Source organism: Gorilla gorilla, chromosome 1, assembly GCF_029281585.2.
Source record: "Gorilla gorilla gorilla isolate KB3781 chromosome 1, NHGRI_mGorGor1-v2.1_pri, whole genome shotgun sequence".
Lineage (NCBI taxonomy): Eukaryota > Metazoa > Chordata > Mammalia > Primates > Hominidae > Gorilla > Gorilla gorilla.
Genome location: NC_073224.2, coordinates 183106188 through 183129768, shown reverse-complemented (window position 1 = coordinate 183129768; position 23581 = coordinate 183106188). Strand labels below are relative to the sequence as shown.

The window sequence follows — 23581 nt, the reverse complement described above, 5'->3', positions numbered from 1 at the left end:
TATAATTGGCTATTAATAATAATGAGCTATTTTTAATACTTAGGTAGTACCAGTTAAGTGCAGGCACTTTCTTAAGAGCTTCCTAAATATGAATTCATTATTATGTGTTGCTCATGAAGACTGCAGTGGCCAGTTGGCCTCAATGAACCACAAATTCTGATATTCACACCCTTGGATGGTCCCCTCCCACATTGATCCTAGGGTTGGCTTGCAATTTGCTTTCACCAGTGGGACATTGACAAGTGTAATATAAGCACAATAATTATCTTTTGGGAGTCAGCTGCTATGCTGTAAAGAAGCTTAAGCTAGACTCCTGAATGATGAGAGGCCACGTGCAGAGAAACCCTATGCAATGAAAGGCTATCTTTCATGTCCCAGCCCCATTTTAGCTCTCAGCTGAACAACCTTCCACAGAATCCTGAGAAATAATAAGCCAATGTTGTTTCCAGCCACTGAGTTTTTAGGCAGTTTGTTATACCGCAGTAGAAATTTAAATAATTGGTACAACGAATGTATGCAAATTCCTTGGACAATTTATGTGAATGACTTTCTTTTCCTTTCTTACTATTTGTGATCAGCCAGAAAAAGCTAAGGGGAAGATTATGAGCCTCACAGGGCTCATTTATTCATTCATTCAACACATATTGATTGCATGCCTGCTCTGTGCCAGGCAGTGTGCTTGGTGCTGGGGTACCACTGTGAGTAAACAGCCCCTGCCTTCGTGATGCCTATAATTTATGACACAAATCCCTCCTCCCTGATGCCGCTCTGAAAAAATGAGTAGGGACCCCCTCAAATATATCATTTGTTTTCTTAATAACCTATTATGCATCTGTCGCTCATCTAAATTTGGCATTAATCTGCTTGTTATGTCAAAGACAGGGGCCTAGTCAGACTCTGAGGTCAGGTTAACTTGGCCTCAAATCCTCTCTCCCTCCTGCCTCCTTTTGGCCTCAGTTTCCTCCTTTTTGGGTTGGGTATAAGAATTCCCACTTAAAGCTACTGTAAGGAAGGCAGGAAAAGCACAAGTGCTCAATAAATGTTCATTCTTTTCTCTCTTCTTTCATGGATTGAATAACTACATTCAATTTCAGGGCAGTTTTCATCAGAGGGCAGTTCATGGGCATCTTGTCTGGACCTCTCTTGTTTTCTAGGATGCTGATGCTGACAAGAATTTTGCACCAAGCTCTCCTAATGCTCTCTATCCCCCCTGACTCCCTGATCCTATGCAGTGGGCGGCTGAGCCTGTGATCCTGGATGCGGGGCCCCTCGTCGACAGATCATTACAAAAGACTCTCATGTACATTATCTCAGTTACTCTTTCCAGCAGGCCCGCGAGGCAGGTGTGCTTAGCCTCATTTTATAGTCGAGATACCCAAGGCTCAGAGAGCTAAAGTGACTTTTGCAAGGTTACAAAGACAATTAGTGGCTGAGCTTTTCTTGAAACCCAGGTGCCCTACCTCCTGCCTTAAGGTTTTTCTAGTCTCTTTGCACTGCTTCCCTGCCATGCCACCCCCCACTGCCTAGTGCTACATCACAAAGACCTTTGAAAAGTGAAACCCAGAGCGTTCTCAAGAAATGGAGGCACAAATGCACAGTTATTGTTTTTCTTGCAACTGTGTACGTGGGGGGCATTAACATTCACCCAGGAGCTGCTGAAATCTGCTCAACCAGAACGAGGCTGGTGAGGAGAGAACTGACCAAATTTGTTTACAGGGGGCTAATCTGGCTCTGTCTCTCACTCCACACAGCCTGGGAGAAAGTCTAATTACAGCCTGACAGCCCAGAGTGTCTCATGGGAAGACGAATCTTGAATAAAAGTATGAAAATAGACTTGAATGGTGTGTGTGTGTGTGTGTGTGTGTGTGTGTGTGTGTGTGTGTGTGTATTTGTTTCCTGGTCCTGCAGTTCTAAGAGGGATTTCTGAGATAAGGATTATATAAGCCTAAAGTTGCCTACTGGAGGAGGCAGTGGAGATAAGCTAATCGTTAGGTGTGGACCCTGAAGTCCGGAGAAGTCACATGACTGTCCCAAGTTCATGCAATGGGGTCTTGATACAGGTTAGCATAAGAATCCAGGTGCCTGACTCTGGAGATTCTGAGTTCCCTCCGGGGAGCCCCCAAGGGCTTCCCCTTGTGTGGCAGGTACATGGTGTTCCAGGTCCTGGGAGTTGGTCTCTAACCTGGTTTCTTGGCTTCCGATCCTAACTCCCCGATCCCTGCCTTTCACTGCATCCTCCAAGAGGATCCCAGAGTGCAAAGTACAAATCTGATCAGGAGGCTCCACAGCCTCAATTCATTCAATTGTACCTCCATGTCCTTAGGGATGAAATACATATCTGAGTCTTAGCAAAAACCAACAACAAAAAACCAAAACCACAAAACCCAAAGTTGATGGATGTGGCTTTGCCTGTCCTGCCAATCCTTCTCAAGGTATACTTAGTTCTAGCCCTCCAGATAGCTGGTTGAGCCCCAAGATGGCCATGCTCTTTGGTGCCTTACTGGATTTGCTTATTCTATTCTCAATGTCTGGGATGTTTGCTCTTTCTTCCTCTCTCTGTTTACAGCAACTTCTGCAACAACCAAGCTCCTATCCCCTTCCTTCTGCTTCCTTCAAAGCATAAGTCTCACATCAGCAGCTGTTTGTGGCTGCTCCCAGTTTGGCCATCTGCAGCTCTCCATGGCACACTCACCCCTAGGCATGGCATGGTGATGGGCAGGGGCTGTGTTCTCTTTATCTCTGAGTGTTCAATGCCCACCACAGTGTCTAACCCTAAGCCTTGATGGAATGAATGCAATAACTGATTGCCATGTGCATTATATCACTGACTATAACATAATAGTGAAAAACTTGTCAGCACTCCCACAGCTCAGGTTCTGACTGATCAATCCATTGGGTCACTATTGCTCTGAGACTTAAAGGCTACAATTTCTTTAAGGGTCTCATTTAAAATGTAAATACTCATGGGCTGACAATATAAAGATGTCTCAAATACATAGAAAAATGGCACACACACACACACAGTGGTCTACATCAGTTTCTCAGTGCCATTACTTGTGCCATTACTAATTGTGCCATTACTGATTCTTCAGATGGCATCTTGGGCACCGCTAAGAGTAAGCCCAACCCAAATAGCCATAGGTTGGTGTTTCTGGAATAGAGAATCATGACAGAAAGGATGGTGTATTCATCCATTTTGTGCAGTTGATAAATATACCCAAGACTGGGAAGAAAAATAGGTTTAATTGGACTTATAGTTCCACATGGCTGGGGAGACTTCAGAATCATGGCAGGAGGCAAAAGGCACTTCTTACACGGCAGTGGCAAGAGAAAATGAGGAAGATGCAAAAGCAGAAACCCCTGATAAAACCATCAGATCTTGTGAGACTTATTCACTACCATAAGAACAGTATGGGGGGAACCGCCCTCATGATTCAAATTATCTCCTACCGGGTCCTTCCCACAACACGTGGAAATTATGGGAGTACAATTCAAGATCCGATCTGAGTAGGGAAATGGAGCCAAACCATATCATTCCACCTCTGGCCCCTTGAAATCTCAAGTTCTCACATTTCAAAATCAATCATGCCTTCCCAACGGCCCCCAAAGTCTTAACTCATTTCAGCATTAACCCAAAAGTCCACAGTCCAAAGTCTCATCTGAGACAAGTCAAGTCCCTTCCGCCTATGAGTCTGTAAAATCAAAAGCTAGTTACTTCCTAGATACAATGGGGGTACAGGTATTGGGTAAATACAGCCATTCCAAATGGGAGAAATTGGCCAAAACAAAGTGGTTACAGGGCCCATGCAAGTCCAAAATCCAGCAGGTCAGTCAAATTTTAAAGCTCCAAAATTATCTCCTTTGACTGCACGTCTCACATCCAGGTCATGCTGATGCAAGAGGTGGGTTCCCATGGTCTTGGGCAGCTCTGCCCCTGTGACTTTGCAGGGTACAGCCTCCCTCCCAGCTGCTTTCACAGGCTGGCATTGAGTGTCTGTGGCTTTTCCAGGCAAGTGGTGCAAGCTGTCAGTGGATCAACCATTCTAGGATCTGGAGGATGGTGGTCCTCTTCTCACAGCTTCACAAGGTGGTGCCCCAGTAGGGACTCTGACCCCACATTTCCCTTCTGCACTGCCCTAGTGGAGGTTCTCCATGAGCAACCTGCGTCTGCAGCAAACTTCTGCCTGTCATCCAGGTGTTTCCATACATCTTCTGAAATCTAGATGGAGGTTCCCAAATCCCAATTCTTGACTACTGTGCCCTCTCAGTCTCAATACCATGTGGAAGCTGCCAAGGTTTGGGGCTTACACCCTCTGAAGTCATGGCGTGAGCTGTACATTGGCCCCTTTCAACCATGGCTGGAGAGGCTGGGATGCAGGGCACCAAGTGTACACCACATGTACACAGCATGGTGACCCTGCGCCCAGACCACAAAACCATTTTCTCCTAGGCCTTCAGGCCTGTGTTGGGAGGGGCTGCCATGAAGAACTCTGACATGCCGTGGAGACATTTTCCCCATTGTCTTAGGGATTAACATTCAGGTCCTCGTTACTTATGCAAATTTCTGCAGCCAGCTTGAATTTCTCCCTAGAAAATGGGTTTTTCTTTTTTTATCACATCATCGGGCTGCAAATTTTCTGAACTTTTATGCTCTGCTTCCCTTATAAAGCTGAATGCCTTTAACTGCACCCAAGTCACATCTTCAATGCTTTGCTGCTTAGACATTTCTTCCACCAGATACCTTAAATCATCTTTCTCAGGTTCAAAGTTCCACAGATTCCTAGGGCAGGGGCCAATGCTGCAGGTCTCTTTGCTAAAACATGACAAGAGTCACCTTTGCTCCAGTTTTCAACAAGTTCCTCATCTCCATCTGAGACCACCTCAGCCTGGACCTTATTGTCCACATCGCTATCAGGCTTTTTGTCAAAGCCATTCAACAAATCTCTAGGAAATTCCAAACTTTCCCACATTTTCCTGTCTTCTTCTGCGCCCTCCAAACTGTTCCAGCCTCTGCCTGTTACCCAGTTCCAAAGTCATTTCCACATTTTTGGGTATCTTTTCAGCAACACCCCACTCTGCTGGTACCAATTTACGGCATTAGTCTGTTTTCACTCTGCTAATAAAGACATACCTGAGACTGGGAAGGAAAAGAGGTTTAATTGGACTTACAGTTCCACATAGCTGGGGAGGCCTCCGAATCATGGTGGGAGGTGAAAGGCATTTCTTACATGGTGGGAGCAAGAGAAAATGAGGAAGATGCAAAAGTGAAAACTCCTGATAAAACCATCAGATCTCGTGAGACTTATTCACTACCATGAGAACAGTATGGGGGAGACCGCCCCTATGATTCAAATTATCTTCCACCACGTCCCTCCCACCACATGTGGGAATTATGGGAGTACAATTCAAAATGAGATTTGGGTGGGGACACGGAGTCAAACCACATCAGGTGAGAAGTGAAAAGATTACAAAAAAAAACAGCATGCATTATGATTTTGCCTGGAAATGTTTGCTCATTCAGGTAAATTCAGTAAATATCAATTAGGTACTGTGTGTGTATATATGATATATATCTGTATGCATATACACACTTATATATATTTATAAACCCAATAATCATCAGACCCACTATATAGGAGGGATGATGAAGGCATAGTGGTGAAACAACTGGCCCAAAGTTGCAAGACTCGTTCATGGCTGTGCTGGGATTTCAATCCAGTTATGTTTAGACCTAAAAACTGAAATCTTCCTGTAACTGCATAAAACATGCACCTGCTATCTGTCAGCAGTGGAAATACAGAGATGATTTAAATCATGGTCTTTGCTCTCAAAAAGCTCACAGGGTATCGGGAGAACAGAAAGTAACAGACATCTCAGTGTGGTGCTGGGAGGGAATGGAAGGTTGGAAACTGTGGGAGAAGGTGATGTGACCAGGGACATTGTTTAGAATAGCCTGCTCATGGTGACCACATGAAACCAACTGACTTCTAGTGAGCTTTAGGATTGTTTTTAACATCTCTGCACACAGCGTGCTCCCTTATTGCTTGCACCAGGGGCAGATGAAGCCAGCCTGGCTATGGAAAGCTAGTTTCACTCACTGACTCTCAAATATCTGGTTCACAAAGACTTTGGGCCAGGCATAGTCTTGCCTTCCAGAAGTTCACAGAAATCACAAGCAGGATGAAGGACGATCCATCAAGTCAGTTGTCTTTTAAAGCGAATGGTATGGCCTGGCACTGTGGGAACAGAGAGGGCTATGCTGCACCAAGCTGTGAGTGAAGGCACCACAGAGAAGGAGACAATTGACCAGTGGATGAGGCCCGGAGAATTTGCTCAGGTTCAAAATTAACTCTGTTTTTATTGCAGCCAAATTCCAACACAGATTTTTTGAAGGACCACCCAGATTTGGCCAGAGCTGCTAACAATGCTGAATGCCTCTTTGAGAAAAGGTCTTTAATTTCTATTTTAATGAGTCAGACAGTGACTCCCTCTCATCCACCCTCTGAAATGCAAATACAAAGCTTCAGTATGCAGTAGGGAGCAGCAGGCACGCATTAGCCCATTCGTTGTTAAGCTTCTGATTGAGACCAATTACTAAACCAGCCCCGCTTCATTTCCAGTCGAAAACCCACTGTTAATGTCTGTTGGCTGCTACCAGGGACTGATGAGGTAATCAGGAGGAAAAACAGATATAATAGATGTGTAATCTTACAAAGAGTGAAGAAGGGATGATGGGGAAGGCAGTGGGCAGGAGATGCTCATTTGCTAATTGCAGACTTTGTACCAGGTACTGTGCTGAATATTTTTGCAGGCTTCTCCAGTGAGGGTGCAGGATATCATCTCCCAGTATACCCACACACCCACCCACACATATACACATACATACACAGCCCCCAGAGAGATACCTTAAGCAAACCCACAAAACTGTATGTTCAGCCATCCATGTTGACCAACCAGTTAGCTGCACAGAGAAACTTTATGTCTTCTATGACCACGGTTAGATTGGCCACATCCATGTTGAAGTTGCTACTTTGAGTTGCTCTCAAAATTTTCAACCCTTTAGATGCCATCACGGTACTGGAATTTGCGTAGAAGCAGCCCCTCTACCATGTTGCCACCTGGGATCTACAGCTGGAGTCATTCTATCAGCTTCTGCTGGTTGCATCGTTCTGCCTGAGGGGTTCACAATCAGTCCAAGGAACCAGCACACAGATTTCTCACATCCTCCCTCCAATAGTCTCTTTGCCAGATCCCTCCTTTCTTCCACTTTCTCTTTTCTTGGTACTTAAATGAAAGCTCTCATGCATATGAATGGGGAAAAATAGATTGTGAGAAGGGGGAGCATTGTTTGAATAAAGAAGCAACAGCTGCTCAAAATGCCCAGTTGTGAATAGATTTCTTCATTTAGTGTTTAAATATCTTCATTTTAGATATTTAAATATCTTTAGATTAAATATCCTCATTTGGTGCTTGATCCTATCCTGTTAGTTAGGTATTATTTTATCCATTTTACAGATGAAGAAACTAAGGCTAGGAGACAACAACTGGCTAGTGGCACTTTCTGATCTAAAGCTGTGTTTTTTCCACTCCAGCACATTGCCTCCATTTGCACTACAGAATTTAGATCTATTTGGACTGGGCCAGCACGGGGGGAATGTGGCGCAGAGCTTCTAAAAGCTTTGCAGAGAGCACAGATCTGGATGTCACCCCGTGGGAGCAGTCTGAGCCAACATAGGACATGTTCCTTTCTGAGGTCATAACTCACAGGCTGACTTAGATAGTGAAAAGTGTTTCCCTAAGACAGGCAATGTGTTTTCAAAATGAATTGCCATCTCCCTGTCTGTTCTGCGTGGTATTTTATAACTATCTATCTTTGATAACAAAATGCTACAATTAAGGTGGAATCCACATATGCAAACCTAACAATTTTTTGGCATTTCCCATTCATCTCAGAACAGTTGGGCTGAAAGCAGATAGATGCCCCTCCCCCATCCCAGTGCAGGCATGCACACATGCACACACACACACACACTCACTCATAGAGGCACTGAACACTCACTCCACTCACTCCCATTTCTTATTAGCTTTTCTCCTTTGATTTCATCCTGTGATGATTTTGCTTTCTTTGTCCCCTAGAAATTATATTCATTCTCTGCTAAAGCATAATAGATCATTAGACTTGGAGCTAGAAGACCCAGGCCTTAGTCCTGATATACCACTTAGCAGTTGCACCAGACCAAAAAGATCTGAAGTTTTGCAGTTGGACGGATTATAAATCCATGACTCCAAGACTCGCCTGCTGTGTGATTGCAGGCAAATTACTTAACCACCCTGAATTTCAATATCCTTATTTTGAAAACTGCATTAGTATTACTGGCCTTGCACAGTTGCTGTGAAGATTAAGTAGACATATAAGGTGGCAGGCACTGGGCCTGGGATTCCAAACATCTTAGTTTCATTTTCCCCCTCAATCGCTATCTGCCTGACTCTCAAGATTCTCTTCAGGATAACGATTTTTTTTTTTGTTTGAGCTGCGGTCTGGCTCTGTCATCCAGGCAGGAGTGCAGTGGCGTGATCTTGGTTCACAAGATCTGATGATCCTCCCACTTCTGCCTCCGAGCTCAGGTGATCCTCCCACCTCAGCCTCTCAAGTGTCTGGGACTACAAGTGTACGCCACCATGCTTGGCTAACTTTTGTATTTTTTGTGGAGACGGGGTTTCACCATGTTGCCCAGGATAGGATAATGATTTTTAATCTCATGAGATTATTTTGAGAATTAAATGAGTAAATATGTCTAATCATGTTCTGAAATAGTAATCTATTTTTAATTGCTTATTTGCTTATTCACTCAATCAACAACAATTTCCTATTAAAGATTTTATTGTTAAGTGATATGGATGATTATAAAGAAGAATCAGACACAGAACTTACACTAAAGACATGTTCATTCTCCAGTTACGCCCTGCTCCCCTAGAAGAATATGAAACAAAAATTATAAGTGCTGCTAGCACATTTATGAGGTTGAGCTTCCAAGCAGACACCTTTTAAATGGAGCCACCAGCAAAAGATCCATGATAGATCTGACGTTTGAGAAGATGCTTGGCAAAAAGGGAGGAGATGATGGATGAAGATAGTTCAGGTGGAAGGCCCAGTGTGAGCAAAGCCACAGCAGCAGCAAAGCATGAGGAAGGTGAAGGGAACCTAGACTATGCTGTGGGGGATCATTGCAGAGTTGTGGTTGATAAGGCTGCAAAAATGGGCTGGGACTCATTTATGGAGGAATTTGGACTTTTACTCTTAGAGATAATGGGGGAGCCACTGCAGCTTTCTGAGTAGGAGAGTGATGTTGTCAGAGACCGTTTCCTTGATGATGAATCCAGCAGTGCTAGAGAGGGACGGTTGAAGTGAGAAGTGGAGGCCCACTAGGAGTGGGTTATGAGAGTTACAGAGAGATGGGGCCCTGATACGGATCAAAGACAGTGAGGATGAAGGAGAGAAGCTTGGCGGGAAAATATTACAGAGGAATATGGTGGGGTGTAAGGGACCGTGTTGGGGGTGGGGTGGGAGAGGTGATAAAGGTTAAGGAGGAGTCCTAAAGCCATTGAGGGCTTGGGTAAGGAGAAAAGGCATCAGAGACATTTCGAGAAGGAGCTGCTTTAAGAAGGAAGACCCGATTGCTTTTATTTCAGGGATCAGGGGAAGGCAGACCAGCTTTTCTGTGGGGCAGTGTTTCCCAGCCTAGGTACTCTTGATATTTTGGGCCGGACAATTTTTTGTCCTGGGCACTGTAGGATGTGTGGCAGCATCCCTGGCCTTTACCCACTAGGTGCCAGTAGCACAACTCCCCAAGTTGTGATAACATAAATATCTCTGAACATTGCCAAATATCCCCTGAGGGCAAAATCACCCCCAGTGGAGGACACTGTTGTAGGGGAGGTTGTCTCCTCATGAGAAAAGCTGTGGGAGGAGTGGGGGAACCTGAGCTACACTTCCCAGGGGGCTCTGTGGATCTGTGTCAGGAACTTTGACTACGGATGAGAAAGGATGGAAGTTGGTAGAAAGAGGTGGCCTCCAGATGTGCCATCCTGAACTGGCCCCAGGGTGTCCAGATAGAATACCCTCCATTGTCCTCCACATCTTCAGTGAAAGCATAATGAAATGCCAGTCACGCTGGAATATTGTGGAGCACACAGAAAGTGTGGTTTTCAAAGTAGGGTAGAACCGAGGCCAAGAGGACCAAGGAGTCAAAATGAAAAGAGGTAGGAGAAAGAGAGACACAGAAATCACAGGCTCCGGGGACTTCCCAGGACCCAGAGTCCACATTTACTTCTGTCAAGTTTACCAAAATCTCTGAGAAAAGGGAGATGATAACAATTTGGTGCCTTTAAAAAAATCTCCGCATTTAAATCAGAAACATATTTTCTTAAGCATACAAGTCATTCATTAAAATTTCTCCTAACTTTGAGATCAGTAATGATACTACTGGACAGTCCTGCTAACGAGAGAATCTAAATATTCCCAAGGATATTGAGACAGCTATACAACCTTGGGCAAGTTAGTTACTTTCTCTGGGCCTCCATTTCTTCATCTTCATTAATTCCATCTAAATGGAATTAATAATTTCCATCTCATATCCCTGCTATGAAAATTAAATAAGACATATGAAATGCCTGCCACATAGTAGCCATTAAATTATTGTCTGTGTATCTATCCATCATCTATGTATTTACCTACCTATCTATCCATCCATCTCTATTAATTTAATTTAATTTATGTCTTGAAGAGTAAGAGATTTTATGCAGGTATGGCACCATTAGTCCAGATGTGTGGTTTTATTGACATTATAATTCTAGAGAGTGCTTCTGGAGATGTCTATTTAAGACATCTGGCCCCCTCAATAAACAGATACGCTGGATCTCAATGATGTCCAATGTCTGTATGAAAAGTGGAAAGTCCATTGAATTACACGTGTATTTCAGGATTTAGATGTTTGGCAACGTACAGTAGAATCTTCATGTAATGGTTAGCATTTCCTACATTTTTCTGAGTGCTTTATGTCTGAGTTGACATACCAATATTAGCCTTGTTTCAGTCTTGCAAAATAGATTGATCTGACCTCAGAAGTACCAAGAGACACTGAAAAAGACCAGGAATTCTAGAACTGCATCTTGGTTTGGTTTTTGCCTCCTTTTGAAAATAAGACCTCTTCGCTAAGCTGGTATTAGTTAAATATCTTCCTTTCCTTAACCACATGGATATTGTTTTTCAAAAGGTCTAAAGGGCAGTGCCTTTGGTGTCTGGAACATTTTTAGAGTATTTAGGTAATCAATACCCTGGTTACTATTTAACCATATTTGAAAGAGAATCAAGTGAGTTCTGTGCAAATCTATGTGTATCTGGGTGAGTTTCCAACATCAGATAGATCTTACAGGTCCCAGCCTGTAGACATCTTTTACTCCAATTTCCTGAATAGATAGCTTTATTCCTTCAAGGTAATATAGCGCGGTGGCTTCTGGCTGAGATGTTTGCTGTTGTTTTCTTCATCTTGTCTTTGATGACTTGTCAGCCTGGGGTAACTGCACAGGAGAAGGTGAACCAGTAAGTGGGCCATATGTCTCTGCAAAACTTGCACATAGGAATCACCTGCTGGGGAACTAAGACACTTTTATGTTTGCAGCAGAGGCTGTGTTAGAATGGAAAATAACCTCTTTTCATGTTATTACTACTCCTGTGGAGGAGGATGGGACAGTGAAAAGACCGTGCACTTGGAGTCAAATTGGTCTATGTGTAAATCACAGCTCTAATGCTTAGAAGCTGAATAATTCAGGGTAAATCATTTCATCGGTTTGATCCTTAGTTTCCCTAGCTGTAAAATGAGAATAATAATACCTCTTCTATAAGAGTTAATGTAGATAAAATAAGATCCTGAATATAAAATGTACTCAGCTTATAGTAGACACTTAATAAATGATAGTTCTCCTGAGTGGTGCTGAACAGTTAACTTAACCCCTGCTTTCTTATCTGTAAGAGAGCATTATAAGAGTGCTGTCTCATAGTTTTGGGGGAGGATAAAATTAGATAATGTGTTCAAAATCACTGTGGGGAAGGCAAAGGACTATAGAGATGCTGGGTCATTTGATTCTAAAAATGACTTTATCTTTTGCTATGGGATAATAGAGGGAGGTGATATAGTTTCATATGTACATTGCATTTTACCCATTCTATTTTCTTGAGATTTCCAAGCTTGCTTCATAGGGTTTTTTTTTTTGTATCTTAATAGTAAGTATTTTGTGGAGCCTAAGCAGTCCTTTATTTCACCTTCAGGATAGCTTTAAAGCAATCCCTGTCTCCCAAATATTAAAGATTTTAAATAGAATTATTTAATTCTAATTCTTGATAGATGATGCAATTTTGAATCATTAGTGCTTTTAAATGCTAGAGCAAGTGAGAATTCCTTTAAGTAACAGTTCAGAAGGGAGGAAAGCATTTTTAAAAGCAGTTAATTTGTAACTTGTATTTAAAGGAAATACAATTTTGAAATCAGAAAATTCATCTCTAATAATTAGAAGATAAAGGCAAGAGAACTGTGGTAAAGGAAATCTCCGCCGAGATATTCTTAATTATAAAAGCTTATCATTGTAATCCTTTTTGAAAATGAACAAAGAGTCTTGATGTTTGATGAACTTATCAAACAAGACAGACCAGTGAAGGGGCAAATTTCAAGTCAAGGCAAAATGGAACCAATTAAATACTTTACAAAGTGCTGAAGAAGGAAATCATGAGGTCTTTGTATCTAATGCCAGTGTGTCTGACAGTGACTTTGAAAGTGAAAAACTACATGGTGAAATGATTTTATTAGGTTCAAATTCTGGCACTGACATTCACTAGCTGTCTGATCTCAGGCAAGTTATTTAATTTTTCCAAGCTTCATTTTCCTTACCTGTAAAATGGGAGGAAAGTAAGAACAAAAATTAAATGCATGAAAGTACTTAGATCAATACCTCTTACCTATTACCTAGTAATCATTCAGTGAAAGCTGTCACCAGTGCTGCTGTGTGATTGTTATTGTTATTTTTTGGTATTTCCATTCCCTTGATGGTTGACAATAATCAGACAAAACAAATTTATAATATGCTAATTGGCATGGATCTTTCTGATCAGTCAGAGATTTTAAACTTTATTTTTAAGTAATAGCACTCTTTTTCCCTGCAAAATAAAATTTCACATGAACCCTAACATTGAAAACATATTATATAGTTTTACATTTTAATGGTACACATTTATTTTATAAGTTCATGTTTAACATTTGCTTATTATAAAATCTTAAAACTTTGTTGAGAAAAACATTTTAAAACAATGGTGATGGAAGGAAGTTATAATCTTCAGCCTAAAAAATCAGTGGATCTCTATTACATATTTTATACAAATTTATTTTATAAGTTCATGTTTAACAGTTGCTTATTATAAAATCTTAAAAATGTGTTATTTGAGAAAAACATTTTAAAACAATGGTGATGGAAGGAAGTTATACTCTTCAGCCTCAAAATCTGTGGGTCTCTATTACATATTTTATACAAATAACACCTTTCATTATGTGTGTCGCTTAGAAGTTTTTAATTTCAAGTTTCTAATTTGCTTAGAAGTTTTAATTGCAGTTCTTTTAATGTATTGGGATTTGTTTTTTACTAAGAGTGTGATCAACCTTAGTGAATATTCCATATGCTCAAAAAAGTGCATTATTCTGTTGTTCAGTGTAGTTCCAAGTCAATTAAGTCAAGTTGGTTGTTAATGTCACTCAAGTTTTCATCTTGTTCTATTGATTACTGAGAAAAGAATGTTGCAATCTCCAACTGTATTTGTGGATTTGCCTACTTACAGTTCTATCAGTTTTTGCTCCATGTATTTTAAAGCTCTGTTATTAAATACACACACACACACACACACACACACACACACACACACATCTAGAGTTATTCTGACTGCTTGATAATTTACCCCCTTATTATCATGAAAGGCTTCCATTATCCCTGGCAATGGTCCTTGTTCTGCAACCTATTTTGTTTATTATTAATACATATAGTTATGCTTGCTTTCTTATGATCTGTGTGTGCATGGCAAATATTTTTCTATTATTTTATTTTAACTTATATGACTATATTTAAAAATATAATTCATGTGAACATACATAGATGAGGCTTGCTTTAGCTAGTCTAACAACCTCTGTCTTTTGATTATAGTAATTAGACCACTTACATCAAATATGATTATTGATATGCTTGGGTTTGAGTTCACCATTTTACTATTTGTTTTCTATGTGTCCCATGTCTTCCTTGTTTCTATTTTTTTCTTTTTTTGGGCCATCTTTTAGATTTATATTTTTCTAATTCCAAGGTAGTATGGTTCTGTGGGTTATAGTTTTCATCAAATTTGAAAATTTTTGCCATGATTCATTCATATATGTTTTCTGCCCCATATACTCTCATCTGTCTTTCTTATAGTCCAATTACAGAGATGCTAGCCTGCTTGATAAAGTCCCACAGGTCAGTGATGCTCTTTCTTATTTTGTTGTTGGCAGTTTATTTTCTGTTTCATTTTGGTTTCTATAACTATATTTATTAATTTTTTGTTCTGCAATGTTTAATCTGCTGTTAAGCCTGTCCAGTGAATTTTAAATTTTGGTTAATATAATTTTCAGCTTTAAATGTCTCATTTGGTACCTTTTAATATCTTCTACTACCCTTCTCATTATCTTCTTAATTCTCCTCAAATATTGGAGCATATTTACAATAACACTTTTAATGTTCTTGTATGCTAATTCCATTATTTCTGTTTTGTTGGTCTTTAGAATTAGGAAGGATTTAGTATCTAGCTTAATCCACTCATGTTGCAGAGCAAGAAACTGAACCTTAGAGAGAGAAGGGGAGTATTCAATAACGAGATAACTCAGATAGGCATTTATGAATACTGGCCAATTTAACCCTTATTACATTCTTCTAAGAGTGTTGTTTTTACTATCCATCAATTGAAGGCCAAAATTTTCAACCCAACATTTCCATTGATGAAAAGCAGAATTCCTTAGGGGAATTAAACAAATGTGAATGAGGACCCCAAACATAGAGGACAACTATCTAAGCATCTAAAGTTTTTCTTTTTGCTAAGTAGGCCTATAGGCAGTTGACCCTAAAGAAGTTTCAATCATGATGTCCCTTTTTATTTTATTGCTTTTATGGACATCAGAGTATGTTTACCAAAGCATCTTGGGCCAAGGCCATGTGAATATTTTTAATAGTAGTCCAGAAGACTGAAAATTGATATGTATTCAGGAAACATGAATTTTTAATTAATGAAAACAATTGGAGTAGTGGATGTGACTCAAAAGTGAATCATGTAATATGGAAACTTTTATTCAGGGTAACTAATCTTTAGCAATACTTCAGGTGGCATTGGGTCTGGGCTATGAAGTATAATCGATCTGGGATTAAGTCCTGGCATCACCAGGTAGTGGCTATGGAAGTTGGGCCAGTTGCTTAAACTTCCTAAGCTTCATTTTTTGTTTCATCTATGAAATGGAGATAATACATATTTCTTAGAGTTCTTGTCAGGACTTTAGTAAGTTTATATAAAGTACTTAGAACCTGGTACATGGTAAGCCTTTAGAAAATTATTTTTATTACCCTATTTCTCTTTTGTCAGAAATCCTTCAGAATACATCTCAGAATGCTTAAAAAATGCATAGGCTTTGGAGTCTTTGTTGGTTTGAATTCTGGCCTTGCCACTTTCTACCTACATAACCTTAAGCAAGTTATTTCAACTTCTTATGAATCTGTTTTACTCATCTATAAAATGGGAATAGTACTTCCTACCCCCACAGGGTTCTTGTGAAATTTTAATGAAATAACTTAAGATTATATGAGGTAATATATTCAAGGTACTGTGCTAAGCACTGGGGTACAATGGTGAGCAATACAGTCATAATCTCTGTCTTCCAGAGCTTGCAGTCTAGGAGTAGGAATAAAGTGTTAGAAGATCCATGTATATGGCACTATGTTAGCATAGGACAGGCAGGCTAAAGAAAGTTATCTGGAGAGAATGAACTGAAGTGGAAAGGTTTGGCCAGATGAATGAGATATGATTAGCATTCTGTGGAGGAAATAGCATTATGCAAATACTGCAGGAGAGCCCAGTACATGCTTGGAACTTAAAGTTCTGTATGGAATTCTATGTGCATCTAGCACACAGTGGATACTTTTTTGGATTTATTTATTCATTCATTCAATAAATAAATATTACATGTATGCTAGGTGTTAGGTAATAAACTGAACAGATAATGTTTCAACACTCATAGGATTTACAGTGTAGCGATGGAGTTAGTCAATAAATATATAAACAAAAAATTATCTTAAAAATTGTGGGTGCGGTGGCTCACACCTGTAATCCTAGCACTTTGGGAGGACGAGGCAGGTGGATCACTTGAGCTCAGGGGTTCGAGACCATCCTGACCAACATGGTGAAACTCTGTCTCTACTAAAAATACAAAAAATTAGCTGGGCATGGTGGCACATGCCTGTAGTCCCAGCTACTCGGGAGACTGAGGCACGAGAATTGCTTGAACCTGGGAGCCGGAGGCTGCAGGGAGCCGAGATCGTGCCACTGCGCTCCAGTCTGAGCAGCAGAGCAAGACTCTATCTCCAAAGAAAAAAATTTTTTTTTACATTGTGATAAATACTGTGAAGGAAATAAATGGGGCCCTTTGTTAGAGGATATCAGAGCAATCTAAAGACAGGCTGATTGAGGGAATTTTCTGTAAAGGTGGCATTTAAATTGAGATGTGAAGGGCGGTAGTGAGAAGCCAGGTGAAGAGCAGGGTAAAGCGGAGGGATCACCTGTGCTAAGACTCTGTGGTTGGAAGTGGCTTGTCATGTTTGAGAACTGAAGGATGGGAGCAACATGAAAGCAGAGAAATGTGCCTTAAGAAGATGTCACAAAATTGGACAGAGGCCAGATCCCAAAGAACCTTAGGCACCACAATGAGAAATTTGGAATTGAGTCTATGGGTAGTAAAACACACAGAAACACAAAAACAAAAATCACTGAGAGTCTTATAAAGGAAGGATGTTATCTGATTTCTCATTTGAAAAAATTTTCTTGCTTGCTGTGCAGAGAATGGATTGGAGAAAGGTAAAGTAGAAGAAGGTCTTGGCCCACAGGAAGGCATAACAAGGAGCTGCTTAAAAGAGAAAATGAAGAGTTTACATGTGGAACCATTAAGTTTGCCATGTCTAAGAGGCATTTGATAGACATATCAAATGGAGAAGTTGGATAAACAAAACAGAACTACAGAGGACTAGTCTAGGTTGAAGGTCTAAATGTAGGAACATTTGCACAGATGGTGTATGAAGCCAAGGATGTGGATCTTACCTTCTTAAGGGTGAAAAAAGCAGAAAGAGAAAAAGAAGAAAGACCGGACTGCACTTTGAGGAATTCCAGTTTTTGGAGAACTGGCCAGAGGTAGGAAGAGAGTGAGGAGGAATTGTGCTGAAGAAGTCCAAGAGATGAAAGTTCTCATGAAGAAAAAAGTGGTTCACAGACTGCGTCTTAGTCAGTTTTGTGTTGTTATAAAGGAATACCTGAAGCTGTGTAGTTTATAAAGGAAAGGAGTCTATTTGGCTCATGGTTGTGCAAGTTGTACAAGAAGCATGATGCCAGCATCTGCTTGGCTTCTGGTGAGAGCTTTTTTATTAAATTGACATATACATGCTTATTGTGTTTTATTGAGCACCTATTATATGCCAGGTACTGTTCTGGGCCCTGGGGATATAAATGAGAAAGACAAAGTGCTTGCTCTCAGCTCTCATGAAGCTTCTATTCTAGAAAATGTATGCAAATATTTTATATACTTTAAGTTTAAAGAAAATAAATTAGGAACATCCTGGTGAGTACTTTCGTGCTGCTTCAAAACATGGCAGAGAAGGTAAAAAAGGAAGTGGGCACATTCGAAGAGGGACCAAACAGGAGGAGGAACCTTGCTTTACAACAACTCATTTCCATGGGACCAGTGAGAATGAGTCTGTCTAGCCAGGAGAACCCACTCACTACCACAAGAGCAGCACTAAGCCTTTCCTGAGGGATCTGCCCCATGACCCAAACACCTCCCACCACGCCAAACACTGCCGCATCGGGAATCAAGTTTCAACATGAGTTTGTTTTTCTCCCCCTACTTATTACACTCATGCAATCAACATGAGTGGGGACAAATAAGCCATAGCAGAGCGCAAGTAAAACAAAACTAGACAACTTTCCACTGGACTTAGCAACATGGAGGTTGCTGAAGACTGAGCACTTTCAAAGTTAAATCTAAAATACCTCTATTGTATGATGGAATCTCCATGTAACTGGATGGGACTGGCTTAAGATTATATAATTAGTGATTATCAGATTTTAATACAAGCTGAGCCAATTTATTGGGATAACCCCCTGGTAATCATCAGGGTTAGAATTTCTGACCTTCTAGCCTAGGATTGGTAGCTAATTAATTATTTTCTTTTCTAAATTGCTGAAGAGGCCACATTCTGGGTCAAGTATTTGACTTGCACATTGCTTATTCAACTCTAGTTTTAGACTCTTTGCCCAATATGCTGCCCTATTTTAAAAGGCAGATGGGAAGCATCTCACTTGTCCACAGCCCTATCCGAGTACATTCAATATATTTTTGATGAAGATGGGGTGGTTCGATGAGCATGTGTGACGTTGACAAGGTTAGAGTGATGCTAACATGTATGCCAGGCTTGTGCTCGAGAGTTTACATACATGATCTCACCCCATATTCAAAATAGTCTTGCAAACGATTTTCCCTGTTTTATAGCTATAAGAAAATTGAAGTTCAATAAGTAGCAGAAATCAGATTCAAATGCATATTTGCTGGACTCTAAACCTCTTTCTTTTACATCGGTGTTTCAACTGCGTTACATAGTCTTACAGATGATGCATACGAAAAGAAATAGCCTGTGTTTCCTCACAAAATTTGGGAAATGCCAGGTTATGCAAATTAAAATGCAGAAACTCTCTGAACCTTTAATATGTTATTGGGTATTTTGAATCTCCAAGAACGATATGGTGTATGCAGTTCATCCAAATGTATTTGACCATGGAACTTTTCTCCTCTTCCTCCCCGACCCCAGTGCATATCTCAGGAACTGGTACTCTGCAGGGTACATTTTGAGAAACTCTGCAATAGCACCATATAGACTAGTGCTCATTCTACAGATTAAAAAACTAAAAGTCAGTTAAAGCAGCTTGCTCATAGTAGCCCAGCAGATGAGAGGCAAACTGAAGATTAGAAGCAAAGACTCCTGAGTCCCTATGCTCCGTATTAAATGTCTTACTGACTGAGTAGATTTTCGCCAGCTGAGAGATGCCTTAAAAATATTTTCCAAGATTTATTAGGCCATGGAATTATGAATGGCTCTTTAAGTAATTAAAAAATTTATACAGTTCTTTTGGAAAGCCATTTGGCAATATGTGCCATAAGCTCTAAAATCCCTTCAATGCAGTCATCCCACTCTACAGGATATATCTTCGATATATAACTTGAATACAGAAAAACTGGGGACTCAATAATCTAATTATTTAATATAAGGGGAGTGGAACAATGTGTATTACAATAAATAGTTTATGTTTCTGCTCTATTATTAAGTGGAAGAATCAGGATATAAAATGTAATACTCAGTATGATCTCAATATGTTATGAAAATAAACAGAAGAAAATATAACTAAATATTAATGATAGTAAAATTTGGGGCAATTCTTTTCATTTATAATCTTTCCTATGTTCTCTGTAATGAGGCTGTATTACTTTTATAATCATCAAAAAATGAACCACATTGAAAAATTTATTGGAATAATAAAATGTTGGTCACATTGGTATTGGCTAAAAGGTTGGAGCCCTGTAATGACTTTAATGAATGGTCCTGGTGTACTTTCTGTACTCTGGCCTCCGTGATAGCATTAGCATGTATGCCTCTGTCTAGACTTCATGTCACAAGGCTTTTAAAACTACAGCAATACACCAACTGCTCCCTGTCTAGGCTTTTGCTTCCATCCATTAGTACTGTTTCCCTCCGGTTTGACACATAATGCAGTCTCTATGGGCTTACAATGACATTATCTTGACAATTGTGTAGTGAGATGCAGAAATAATGCTGGAGTCCTTTTCTGTTCTCAAACCTTCTCCCTATACCTTCTCTCTCTCCTTCCAATTTGCCATGTTCCCCCACTTCAAACTTTTATTATTGGAACAGTCTATTAGAAAAATACGTGTGTAACCAACCCTGAGCCGTTTGAATGTCGAGATACCAGGATCTAATTTAATTTAGATCATAAGGATCAGGTTCAAATAAATATCTCAACAATGTCACTGTCTATATCCCAGAAATTGGTTTTATTATTTCCCTTCCCTCCCTCTCTCACTCCCTTCCCTCCTGCCCTCTCTCCCTCCCTCCCTCCTTCTCTCCCTTCCTTCCTTCCTTCCTTCCTTCCTTTCTTCCTTCCTTTTTTCCCTCCCTCTTTCCCTTCCTTTTTTCCTTTTGTAAATATTTACTGAGCACTTTCCATGGGTCTGGCCCATGATAGGTGCTGGGAACTCTGTAGCAAATATAGACAGTATCTGCATTCATAGAGCCTAGAATCTGGTAGAGAAGAAATAAATCATACAAATATTACAAGTTTGATAATTAAGTATTGAGAAAATGTTCAGAGATTGACCAAATCATATGAAGGAGGTTTTCAACCAGTCTGGATATCAGGAAATATTTCCCTAAGGAATTGATGTTTATGATGAGAATGAAAGATACATAGGAATTAACCAAAGTAAAGAGGTAGATAATTGGATTCATTCAGGGTTGGGATTTACAGTTAGGTGTGATTGAGGAAACAGTGGGGTCTAGGTGTTTAGAATATAGGTAAGATTGTAAAGTGATGAATCATGGAATCAAAACTGGTTATAGAGGTAAATAAAGAGAAGAGGGGGTCTTATTGAAAGGGAGGAAGCTTAGATGTCGAGATAATGGAGATCCCAATGAGGTTCAAGAAAAAGTGCAGTGGGAATCCCCTTAAGCATATAAGATTTCTATACGCTTAAGAACAAGAGGCTATGGAGGCCCCAAGTAACTATTCACAGGTGATTCATGAATGAATGACTTGGAGGACGAGTTGTTTTAGAGAGTGAGAAGGTTCAGAAGAGAAGATAATTACAGATGAGGAAAAGGAGCAACCGAGCAACCAGAGAGTTGGATGACTCGTTTATAAGGATGATGAGTCCCCCAACATGATGACAGGAATTGATGTAGGGGGAGGATTGTGAGCTGGGCAATGAAGTTTTCTTTGAAGGGATGGGAGGGCTTGTGCCTGCTAGCACCATGTTACAAATTAGAGTTTCTCAAAGTGTGTTCTTTAGACCCCAGAAAGTCCCCACAATCTTCTCAGGGGATCTGTAGTTTTGAAACAGTTCTCATAATAATGGTAAGACATTATTTTCCCCTTTTACTGTGTTTACAGTCTCACTGATGGTACAGAGGCACCAATGGATAAAACTGCTAGGGCCTTGGTCAAAATCAAGGCAGTGGCACTAATCTCATAGGAAAAAACAAACAAACAAAGAAAACTCCTAAGTTTTAAGTTTTATTTAAGAAAGTCCTTCTAGAAACAGTAAGAATTGTTAATTTAATTAAACCTCAATCCTTGAATAGATGGGAGTTAAATATTCTATGTAACAAAATGGGAAGAACGCATAAAGAAATCATTGAGTATACGCTGAGTATGATGGTTGTCTTGAGGAAAAGCAATTATTTGAACTGTAAGTTAAGGTAGCCACTTGTCTTACTACTTGGACTACTATAACAAATTACCATAGACTGGATGGTTTAAGCAGCAAGCATTTATTCTTCACAGTTCTGGAGACTGGGAAGTCCAAGATCAAGGCACTGGCAGATTCAGTGTCTGGTGAGGGCCTACTTCTTCGGTTAACAGGTGATTGTCTTCTAGCTGTGTCCTCACGTGGTGGAAGGGATGTGGGAGGTCCCTGTGATCTCTTTAATGAGGGCACTAATTCCATTCATGAGGGCTTCACCCTCGTGACTTAGTCACCTCCCAAAAGCCCACTTCCTAATACCATCAGATTGGGGATTAGGTTTCAACATATAAATATTGGGGGGACATAAACATCAGTCAGTAAGACCACTTTTTTTCCTGGAACACCATTTTTTCTTGATGAAAAAACTACCAAACTATGGTTATTTGGGCTTAGATATTTGGCATGCATTGTATAAAAAAATGCAGAGACCCTATCATTTCAAGGAAAACAAATAACATTACTTGTTACTAATGACAAGATTTGAGCTTCTATGAGAAAATTAAAATTTGGGGAAACATATCCACTACCATGAACTTGACGAGATCACTGGTGATATTAACAGGTTTGATGTTTAGATATTATATAGTGAAATGCATTAATATTTGTAAGGCACATACTCAGTGAACCATTATTTTCCAAATTTCAAATGCCTGATGTTGTAAAAATTGTATATGGGCACAAGATCCATTCAAAGTATAAAGACCAATGGGTTTTAATGTGACAGAGAACAAAAAACTCACTTATATGCTTTCAGGTTCCACATGCCACTAACATGTAAGAAATTGCCACTTGTCCGATTCCTCAGGGATCTAGAACTAGAAATACCATTTGACCCAGCCATCCCATTACTGGGTATATACCCAAAGGACTATAAATCATGCTGCTATAAAGACACATGCACATGTATGTTTATTGCGGCATTATTCACAATAGCAAAGACTTGGAACCAACCCAAATGTCCAACAATGATAGACTGGATTAAGAAAATGTGGCACATATACACCATGGAATACTATGCAGCCATAAAAAATGATGAGTTCATGTCCTTTGTAGGGACATGGATGAAACTGGAAACCATCATTCTCAGTAAACTATCGCAAGAACAAAAAACCAAACACCGCATATTCTCACTCATAGGTGGGAATTGAACAATGAGATCACATGGACACAGGAAGGGGAACATCACACTCTGGGGACTGTGGTGGGGTGGGGGGAGGGGGGAGGGATAGCATTGGGAGATATACCTAATGCTAGATGACGAGTTAGTGGGTGCAGCGCACCAGCATGGCACATGTATACATATGTAACTAACCTGCACAATGTGCACATGTACCCTAAAACTTAAAGTATAATTAAAAAAAAAAAAGAAATCGCCACTTGTCAAGTTTTCATGTAATAACAAAGGAGAACATCCACAGTTATTGGAAAAGGCTGTTAAAACACTCCTCCCCTTTTCAACTACATAACCACGTGAGGCTGAGTTTTCTTCACAGATTTCAACCAAATCAATATATAGCAACAGATTGGATGAAGAAGCAGAAATAAGATTCTAGCTATTTTCTACTAAACCAGACGTTAAAGGGATTTGCAAAAATGTACATTTATGGTAACATGTAATAGGTTTGTTATTGTAATTTTAAATAAATTAATAAATATTTTTTAAATTTCTCAGT

General features: G+C 40.0%; 1 protein-coding gene across 1 annotated transcript in view; it reads left to right on the top strand.

Annotated features, from left to right (window-relative positions):
- The first annotated feature begins 11415 nt into the window (after nucleotides 1–11415).
- Nucleotides 11416–23581, top strand: part of C8A (complement C8 alpha chain) — a 64074-nt gene continuing 51908 nt past the window's right edge. Inside the window, exon 1 of the mRNA XM_004025868.4 lies at nucleotides 11416–11599. Within this exon, the coding sequence (XP_004025917.4) occupies nucleotides 11523–11599 (77 nt within the window). The 5' untranslated portion in view covers nucleotides 11416–11522. The remainder of the gene's footprint in view (nucleotides 11600–23581) is intronic.